Below are 10,793 nucleotides of genomic sequence, written 5' to 3'. Positions count from 1 at the left end.
TGATACGACCTATCTTATGAGTGTGCAATGTAAACGAAAACTCACCGACGTGCAACGCCCGTACGTACGTAGCCCGGAACGTAGAAATCAAAACAATTTTGATTTTTTCCGTAAGAACATGTCAGCTGATCGCTTTCTCACTAGACAGAGTTGCCCAGTAAACTTTTGTGCGCTAATTTTTGACCGTTTGCAGTCTTATACAAAAACACCTAATCAAAGTTTGAAAAATTGTGAAAATAATTCGAAATAATTATGTAAAAGTGCAGATTAGAAATATGTAATCTCTTTATATATAATTAATATTAATTCCAGCCTTTTACAACATCAAAAATTAAATTGGAAAAAGTTGATGTTTCCATAAACATGCATGCAAAATGGTCAATGGCAACAGTGCTTAATAAATAAATAAATGTAAGGCGCGATAACCTCCGAAGAGATCTAAGGCCGAGCTTCTCTTCCAATTTGCGTCGTGCTCCTCTTGCTTTTCCCTACAAATTGGCCGGACGGGACCTACATGTTTTATGCCGACTCCGAACGGCATCTGCAAGGCAGATGAGTTTTCACTGAGAGCTTTTCATGGCAGAAATACACCCGGAGCGCTTGCCAAACACTGCCGAGGGGCGACCCCGTTAGAAAAATTTTCTTCTAATTGAAAAACCTTATTTCTAAAATTTTGATGTTGCTTTGCCCGGGGTGTGAACCCAGGGCATACGGTGTGGTAGGCGGAGCACGCTACCATCACACCACGGCAACAGTGCTTATCTGTAAACAATACACACACAAATATGTTATGTACATGTACACAGACGCACACATTGATTCCTACGGCCTTAAGAGTTCGGTCAAACGTGCTTCGTACGACAAACGTCGCACTGTTGCCATTGACCATTTTGCATGTATGCTTATGGAAACATCAACTTTTTCCAATTTAATTTTTGATATTGTAAAAGGCCGTAATACATATTAAATAAGTACAAATAGATTACATATTTATAATCAGCACTTTTACGTAATTATTTCGAATTATTTTCACTATTTTTCAAACTTTAATTAGGTGTTTTTGCATAAAATTGCAAACGGTCAAAAATTAGCGCACAAAAGTTTACTAGGCAACTCTGTCTAGTGAGAGAGCGATCAGCTGACACGTTCTTACGGAAAAAATCAAAATTGTTTTGATTTCTACGTTCCGGGCTACGTACGTACGGGCGTTGCACGTCGGTGAGTTTTCGTTTACATTGTACACTCATAAGATAGGTCGTGTCAGCTGACACGTTTTTGGTACGTACGTTCGTGAGTAACTGCCACATAACTACCGCATAAAGCTGGAGTCATTGGTGCCGTATGTCGTATCGCTGTATCCGTATCCCTAACGTAATCAGCTGTTTATCGTTACGACGGTAAACCAAAACCCAATTGGTTGGCTACGATACGGCTACGACCTTAGCGGCACCAACAATCGATTGCACTGATTCTCATAAGGTTGGTCGAGTCAGCTGTTAAAAGGTTACCAATACGGTTACCGATAAAGCACCAATGTCTCCAGCTTTAGGGTTGTAGTATTCTACTAAAGTAGTCGGATATATAACTTCGGGAACCAAAATGGAGTTTAACAACAAAAAACAGAGGAACATCATTTTTTGATTGTGGATCAATAGATCCGGTAAGGTCCTGTCATAAGGACCATTGGCTCGGGTAAAATTCTAAAACTGCAGTTGTTGTTGTTGTATTAACGACAAAGACACTCCACGGACGATTTGGGAAGTGTTAAGGGCCAATTAATGGTGACTTATAACCATGAAACCATATCCAGATAAAACAGCTGATCGAACCTACCTTATGGAAATCAATCTAATTGATTATTGGTACCCCAGTGGGTTAGGGGGTCAGAATATTCCCGCGGTAGTTATGCCTGTCGTAAGAGGCGACTAAAATACCAGATTCAAGGGGCTGTGTAGCGCAACCCTTCAGGTTGCCAGCGCAATATATAGCTTCTCCAAACCCAATTGTCAGCCTCACCTATCCGCGGCGAATCCTGTTTCACTAACAGACGAGGCTCTGGCGACCCCAAGCTCCTCGGGCTAGCACCTTAATGGTGCTGTGGTAGCGGAGCGTACCGGATCTGTATCCGGCAAAATGCCATTACATCGATAACACTCCCCAAAGCCTTCGAGGAGCAACCTTATCGCTACAACAACAACAACAACATTAATGGTGCGATACCAGAACGCTAACGCCACACCCATGCCACAGCCAACCAATTGGTTTTTTGTTTCTCGCCATATCCATAACCTAAAAATATTTGAGTTGGTGAATTTAATAACTTTTTGTAGATTTTATTCATTATTTTGGATACGTTATGACTAACAGACTTATTTTTTGTGGAATATGTTTGTAATTTTTTGCGTTTTCTTCATTTTTATCAAATTTTCACGTTTCGATCACATTCGAGATGATTATGGATATGGGTATGGTTACGACTATGGTGTTTGGGTTAAGGGAGTTTAATTGGCTCTTAATGGTGACATACCATAACGCTAACGCCAAAACCATACATAGCCAACTAAAGGGTGAATTAATGGTGACTTATAACCATAAAGCCATAACCATATAAAACAGTTGATCACATCTATCTTATGGAAATCAATGTAATCGAGTTAGCGTTATGGTATGGCACCATTAATCGATTACATTGATTTCCATACGGTAGGTTCGATCAGCTGTTTTTTCTGGTTATGGCTTTATGGTTATAAGTCACCATTAATTCGCCCTTAATTTGTTCTTGGTTTCTCGCCATATCCATAACCTGAAGATATTTCAGTTGGTGAATTTAGCAACTTTTTGTAGATTTTATTTATTGTTTTGGATACGTTTTGACTAAGAGAATTATATTTTGTGGTATATATTTGTAATATTTTGCGTTTTCTTCATTTTTATAAAATTTTCACGATTTTTAGGTTAAGGCACCATTAATCGATCACATTGGAGATGGTTATGGATATGGGTATGGTTACGACTATGCCGTTAGGGTTAAGGAAGTTTAATTGACCCTTTAACGATGTTGATGGTCTTTTGACGGATATAGATCCGGTACGTTCCGGTAACACAGCACCATTAAGGAATTTTATATGGCCATATTACACCTTCTGGGCCATTCCGCCCTCCCCACCCCTAGTTTCAAGAGGAACTTGGGGTCGTCAGAGCCTCGGCTGTTAATGAAACATGATTCGCCACGAGTAGGTGAGGTTGATAATTGGGTTGGAGAATCTATATGTTGCGCTGGCAACCCCTTGAATCAATTTGGTATTTTAGTTTCCTCTTACGACAGGCATACCTACCGTATGAATATTCTAAGCCTCCTATCCGCAGCCGACACCTGTTCTAGACTTTTACCAAATTTTTATTTTCCGCCTTCGAGTTATTGCTGCTGAGGCTAATACCCGTCGTTTGACACAATTTTTTGGGCGCGTATTACTAGTCGATCGCTGTTTTAGCTTTTTCGTGTTGGAGTAGCCCGGTCTCATTTCGGAAATTTCTGTTCACGTTATTTCCCAGCGCAACTATGTATAAAAGAAACAGCTGTTATAATGGACAGGTTGTCACCTCGAATTCTAAGCTTCAATACGTGCATCCCTGCGGTTATTGCACGTGCCAAATAATTGACAGCTGCAATTGTTTTCATTTTACTTCGTTGTGATTTTAGCAAATTTACAAAAAATGGCCAGAGACAAACCACAAAAAGGTGAAAAAGTGAAGAAACCTAAGAGTGCACATGGAAAACCTACCATTCGCACTGAGGCACCGAGCAATTCCAGTATTTGGCAAGATGAACGTTTCCAACATTTGGTCAGCGATCCACGCTTCCGTGGCATACCAAAGGTGCAACGGAAAGTTAAAATCGACAAACGTTTCCAGTCCATGTTTACGGATGATAAATTCAAAGTGAAGTACACGGTGGACAAATATGGACGACGTGTTAATAAAAGTAATGCAGAGGATTTGCGTAAATACTATGAGATCAATACATCTGATTCTGAAACGGATGAAGAAGGGGACAAAGTGAAACAACCATCAGCTGAGGTAGATGATGATGTAATGCAAGAAGAGTTGGAAAAACGGAAGGAGGAAAAAGCAATTAGTCGCGATAATGCAGATGACTCTGGTGAGAGTACGCCCAACGAACAAGAAGCAGGTGAAAATGATGAATTTGAAAGCGACGGTGAAGAAGTTCCAAAAACATTGCGCGAGCGTTTGTTGAATCCAAATATCGATTATGCGCGTGGTGAGGGAAGACTGGTCACCGACTCATCTTCAGATGAGGAGTCGAGTGAAGAAGAAGAAGACCTTGTGGCAAATATTGATCACGTTTGGGGTGAGTTAGATCAAGAGGCGGAAACTACAAAAGAGTCTACAAACCGATTGGCGGTATGTAATATGGACTGGGATCGTATACGTGCAGTGGATTTAATGGTGTTATTTAGTTCGTTTCTGCCGCCGGGTGGTAGCGTGCTAAGCGTAACAATTTATCCCTCAGAATTTGGAAAAGAGCGCATGCGGGAAGAAGATGTACATGGTCCAACTGAGTTAATCGGGCTACGGAAAGAACTGAGTAGCAAAAAGGTAGAACTAAAAATGAAATTTTCTTTTAGTAATTGATCGATTATTATATTTCCAGCGCTCAGATGCAGAGAGTGATTCAGATGAAGAACTCGTACAAGAGCAGGATAGTGATGCGGAAGAAGGCGATGAATATCACATGGAAAAGCTGCGTCAGTACCAGTTAAATCGACTGCGTTACTACTATGCCGTAGCCGTATTTGACAGCGTGGCAACAGCGGACAAGATTTACAAGGAATGCGATGGCATTGAGTATGAAAGTTCAGCGACGCGTGTTGATTTACGTGTCATACCAAACGGCACAAGTTTCGATGATGATGAAGCTACCGATGTGTGTACAGATTTACCAGATACCAATAGCTATCAGCCACGCCAATTTACAACAACAGCATTACAGCAGGCCAAGGTTGATCTGACATGGGATGAAACCGCGATAGAAAGACAAGAATTGGGTGAGAAATTGGCAAGTGGAAAGTTAGATGAAGTCAGTGATAGGGACTTGCGTAAAATCGTGGCATACAGTAGTGAGGAAGAGGAGGAAGATGAAGAGGATCAAAGTGAAAATGCAATGGGCAAAGAGCTTGATAGTAAAGAAGAAGCAAACGGTGGCGTAGAGCCTAACAACGAAAAGCCTAAACGTAAAAAAGATGATGTTATAAACAAGTACAAAGCGTTATTAGCGGAAATTAACGAAAAAGAAAAACAAAAGAAGAATAAAAAATTTGAAATGGAACTAACTTGGCATATAGAGCAAAATAAGGACAAAGTTGCGCAGGAAACAGATCCCGAATGGCAAAAAAAGGAGCAGCAATTGACACCCATTGAGAAGGTATTGAAAAAACGTAATGAAAAAAATAAGCAACGTAAGGAAGAGCGCAAGAAAAAGAAAATGCAAGTAAACGGTTTGGATCCGGATGCGAACAATGACTCTGATAGCATTCCCGATGGCATCGATATGAATGATCCCTATTTTGCAGAAGAATTTGCAACTGGTGAATTCGTTGATCCCAAAGCGAAAAAGCGTGAAAACATGAAAAAGCAAGAAAATGCATTGGATAGGCAACAAGCAACAGAAGAAGAAGAAAGGCAAGCAAAAGAGTTGCAACTTCTCCTAGACGATGATGACGCTGAAGAGCAAGGCAAGCAACATTTTAGTTTGGAAAAAATTCTAAAATCGGAACAAGAAACGAAATCGAAACGTAAAAGACGCAAACAATTGAAGAAATCAAAATCAGCCATTGCCAATGAATCCAAAGCAGTGGAAGATAATTTCCAACTAAATATAAATGATGCACGTTTTCAGGCTGTTTTCACATCGGCAAAATTCAATATTGACCCCACAGATTCGCATTTCAAGAAAACTAAAGCAATGGAATTGTTGATACAAGAGAAGCTCAAGCGACGTCATGGTAATGGGATTGTAAAAGGAGGTGATAATGATGCAGTACATGAAGTTGAAGCCAAACGACCGAAAAAACAATTAGAGAATAAGTTACTGGTTAATAGTTTAAAACGTAAAATTCAATTGAAGCAGCAGAAGTAAATTTTATGCTAGACTCTAACTAGAATATAAAAGTTTTTATGAATTTGTATATTATATGAAAGTTATTAAAGATTGAAAAATATTACTAGGTCTTACAACACATTTGAAAACATTGAAATTGTTGTGCAGCACAACCCGTGAATCCCAAGTTTTTTCAAGCAATATCTTATTAGACTGGGTTTCAGATCACAAGTTTAACCAAACAGAGCCTTGCCGAAAATCTCGAAAGGATTTGTAGCCTTAACAACGGAAACCAATACTATAAGACAGATGCCAACCAGAAATAATTTTGCCAGGTGAGGAGATTGCTCTGATGGTACAATGCCAAACCCTACAAAAGTTGATATAAATCCTTCCAAAAGTAGGCTAAGGATCATGACAAAGACATCTGATTTGGGAGCCTTTCTTCACATACGCATTCAGACTCTAGAGCGAGAAGAAGATAAAAGCTTAGCGGCTCAGAGTGGCTTGAGAAAAAGCGCACTTCCAACTACATACCGCAGAGATTCGAGTTGTTTCGCAACCTAGGATTATAATTTCTATCTTGAAAAAGTGTTTGGTCTTCGCTGTTCATGCTTCCTGCGGTCCACGGCTACGACATCAATAGCAGCGTTTTTCTATGGATAGAAGCAATGCAGATCTGTAGTCCCCGGCTTTTCTTGTGGCACAATAGCATTAGCTCTTGGGTCCTCATGCCATGTAGACCGTACACCAGTATAGAATGAATGTAAGTACTTCGGGATCGATCTCTCGAGAGCACACGGGACCATGTCCCCCAGCGGGTAAGGGGGTCAGAATATACCCGCGGTAGGTATGCCTGTCGTAAGAGGCGACTAAAATACCAGATTCAAGGGGTGTGTAGCGCAACCCTTCAGGTTGCCAGCGCAATATATAGCTTCTCCAAACCCAATTGTCAACCTCACCTATCCGCGGCGAATCCTGTTTCACTAACAGACGAGGCTCTGGCGACCCCAAGCTCCTCATGGAACTTGGGGTGGGGAGGGAGGGGATGGCCTGAAGGTTTAATGTGGCCACATAAATCGTTCCCGAGATGGTCGGGCTAGTACCTTAATGGTGCTGTGGTACCGGAGCGTACCGGATCTGTATCCGGCAAAGGACCATCACATCGATAACACTCCCCAAAGCCTTCGGGGAGCAACCTTATCGCTACAACAACAACAACAACACGGGACCATGCCTTATACTATCAAGGTGCGTTCATCCACCCCTAATTCCCCAAAGCAACCTCCTTCCCAACTTTACACCTCAAAATTGTACTCGTAAACTGTTATAGACTAACTGGAAGATCACGGAGACTTCATGAACGGGCAAAACATCCGCATCGCTTCGATAAAATATACCGAGATATAACCACCAGTGGTTTGAAGAAATTAGAGTATACCCGCGGTAGCCATACCTTTCGTAAGATGCGACTTGAATCCATAAACTCGAAGGTTTGCTAAACTAAATTGTTCCCGAGGGAGTCCCAGGAGAGTGTACTACCGGCGCGCACAGGAGTAATATCCAACAAGGCACTGTTTACATCTGCAACACCCCCTTCCACCTTCAGGGAAAGAAACGACTCTTACGTATATTAAGGTAGAACTGTCACCTCTTGAATACCGTCCCCGCATAAGAGCGTTTGTAAAAGGTGGAAATGGAATAATCTTTGATGATTTCATTCAGCTATATTTTGTTATTCGTGTGTAAGTATGGGACGTTCCGTCCTTATACCCAACTCTCGGGAGACCTCTTTATGTTGATAAAGATTGTTCTGAATTAAATTTTGAGATAAGTCGCTAGTGAATTGTTTGCTCCAAAGAGGGTGGCAAACCCACCTATCCTAATGTAATCTAACAAAGTGCTCGTAGTTCAGATCGGGGTACTCTTATTGCTATTTTATTCTTCATTAAATTCGAACTTACAAAGACATTAAGCTTACAAATAATAAAAAATACTGAGCCGATTCTGGATCGTCAACTTAGTTCTACTTAACCAATTTTGTATGGGATGATTCAATGCTCAAATTTCGTCTTCGATTGCAGCCAAGTTTTGCTCTCTTTCCTCTTGAGTTCCATTTACGAGTTGTGCCTTATTACCATTTCTTGGGCATGGCTCATAACTTTGTATCATATCTCTGTAGAGTTTTGCAATTTTGCTATTTTTCAGGCAAACACTGCCACCACCACGCAACAACTGTTCTTTCTGACGATTGATGTCACCAACACAAATCCAATCTGCGCCACCAATGCGCCAGCGCCAAAGTTTGAAACCACTTGCTTGCGAAACAGCCCACTTGGAATGATCCGAATTGGTGTGGAATGAAATTTGTAGTTCTTGCTCTTTGATTTCTTGTATATTGAAAACTCTGTGAGAAAGAGAGGGAGATAAGAATTTTTTGAGAAACATTTAAAAGAGCAAGTCTGCAACTCACTTGTCACTACGCGTGCAATTCGATGCCAAATTACCGCCACCATTACGCCAAGTCTCCACTAACAGATTAACATCCAAAGCTGGCGCTATAATATCTTCATACAATTCCGTTACAGCCTTTCCACTCTTTGCAAAAGATTTGAATTTCTCGCCATCAAGTGTTTGCAATTTCAGTCCATTTTGATAGGGCGCTTCCTTTTTCCACTTGCCCTGCACCACCAACTGTAGTATGGGAAAACGCGCGAGTACAGCTTCCGGCGTGCGCGTGTAATAGACGAGCGGCACCATTAAACGCAATTGTGTGGCAACCTTATCCACTTCGCTACCTTGCAAAGACATACAGAGAAAGCTTTGTCCATAACGCGCTCCAGTGGCAGGGTATTTGTATTGTGGTATTTCCGGATATTTTGGTACGGAATGCACTAACCAAATAGCTGTTTCGCCGTCGGTGGCTAATAAACCCTTGGCGTGTGCTTTCATGGTGGTCGAGTTGCTGTTAGGTTTCTGATCATTGTAGGCAAGTATTAGTATGCGCTCGTCGTCGAAAAGTGGTTGTAGTAGTTTGCCAGGCATGGACTCGAGCGAGGTAACTTCGTGTGTTGACAATTGCCAGGCGTCATAGTTACGACTGGTGATGTAGAGATAATTAAAGCCGTTGCCATTGCGTTTGGCACCGTTTCGTGCGTGATTTCGTGGCAGCTTGTACATGTAGAACCTATTTTGAGGGTACGAAAATGGAAAGATAAATTATTGAGACTTAAAATAAACGAAAAACACAATAACTGGTGGATCGGAAACAGATTACTTATTCCAAAAATTCCATATCCACAACAGAACGCTATTTCAGAGGACGCGCTGCAGTAATTCTGAAAAAGAGTCTCTTGAAGTACGAGGAGCTGATTTCGTTTGCGCATTTGTTGTTGTAATCCCCCGCCCTTTTTGGTTTACTTATATCTAGCATTGCTCGTACTTACCAGTCCACTTTTTCTCCTTTTTCATCTTTACAAAATACTTTTGGTTCGGCTCTCTTAGCACCGCAACAGCTCGTGACGAGCACGGAAAGTAGCAGCAGCACTTTCAAGTTCATTTTATGGCCTCCTTAAAGATACTAGATACTAATTTTTGTGAACAGTTTTGCCTTCTATTAGTTTTGTACGAAAAATTAACTTCCTCTTTCGCATAAGCGCTCACAGCCACGCTCCGTCTGGGACTAAACTAAATGAATTAAAATAGCTTTAGTCCCCTTGTATGAAGTAATCAAAACAAGTGATCGCAAACAAAGCAACAACAATAATGACTAATATATATATAGGTACTATCGCTTGTCCATTATTGTAAGAATCTGTGAGCTCATAGTGATCGATGTGAGTTAGTCATATTGGTATTGCAGTGTCAAAGAATATAATAGAGATGTAACGGAAGTGAATGCCTCGAAACCGAAACCGGATTCGGATTTTTAAGCATGCTTTATCGAGATCAGAACTGCAACCGGAAGCCGAAGTAGAATAAAAGGGTTGCCAAGATCTACTCTACTGATCGACTTTCGTTACCGGATTCGGATTTTTTAAGCATGCTTTATCGAGATCAGAACTGTAATCGGAAGCCGAAGTAGAATAAAAGGGATACCAAGACCTTCTCTACTGATCGACCGTTATACCTCCAATTACAAACAGTTGTTGTTGTATTAACGATAAAGACACTCACCGAACATTTGGGGAGTGTTATTGATGTTCATGTTCCTTTGCCGATTATAGATCCGGTACGTTCCGGTAACAAAGCACCATTAAGGTACTAGCCCGACCAACTCGGTAACGATTAATATGACCACTGAAACCTTCTAGGCTATACCGCTCCCACCCCCCACATGGATTACAAACAGTCAGGCCCGAAATCTGATTTAGACGTCTAAATCAATGGGATCTTTCAACATTTGGGCATCGATAGCGAACCTTCGGTACATCGCTAGAATATGATATCGACATACATATTTACATGCTTTAGCATCGCGAGTTTCAGATTAAGATATCCACATGTGTAAGTGCATATGTACTTATCAACTAGAATGCTGTTTGTTTTTGCGTCCGATTGTAGTGAAAGGATCCCAGACGTCATTTCATTGATATTGACTTATCAAACTTGAAGTCAGTTCATAGATGCACATTACAAATAGAGAAAACAATGTCCATCATAATTTTTCGGATAG

At 41.0% G+C, this 10,793-nt stretch overlaps 2 protein-coding genes across 2 annotated transcripts; one reads left to right on the top strand and one right to left on the bottom strand.

Moving 5' to 3' along the window:
- The first annotated feature begins 3,633 nt into the window (after positions 1–3,633).
- LOC137247842 (ESF1 homolog) lies at positions 3,634–6,237 on the top strand. The gene is made up of 2 exons (XM_067778775.1): positions 3,634–4,617; positions 4,673–6,237. Exons 1-2 carry the CDS (start codon positions 3,715–3,717, stop codon positions 6,155–6,157), a joined length of 2,388 nt encoding a protein of 795 aa, XP_067634876.1. The 5' UTR covers positions 3,634–3,714; the 3' UTR covers positions 6,158–6,237.
- A 1,791-nt stretch (positions 6,238–8,028) lies between these two features.
- DNaseII (deoxyribonuclease II) lies at positions 8,029–9,862 on the bottom strand. The gene is made up of 3 exons (XM_067778774.1): positions 9,565–9,862; positions 8,592–9,305; positions 8,029–8,525 (listed from the first exon to the last, which is right to left on the bottom strand). The coding sequence occupies exons 1-3, from the start codon at positions 9,675–9,677 to the stop codon at positions 8,180–8,182; spliced, it is 1,173 nt and encodes a 390-aa protein (XP_067634875.1). The 5' UTR covers positions 9,678–9,862; the 3' UTR covers positions 8,029–8,179.
- Between the last annotated feature and the right edge of the window lie 931 nt (positions 9,863–10,793).

This window comes from Eurosta solidaginis, chromosome 4, assembly GCF_040869045.1.
Source record: "Eurosta solidaginis isolate ZX-2024a chromosome 4, ASM4086904v1, whole genome shotgun sequence".
Lineage (NCBI taxonomy): Eukaryota > Metazoa > Arthropoda > Insecta > Diptera > Tephritidae > Eurosta > Eurosta solidaginis.
Note: the sequence above shows the minus strand (reverse complement) of the source record. Positions and strands in the feature narration are given on the sequence as shown.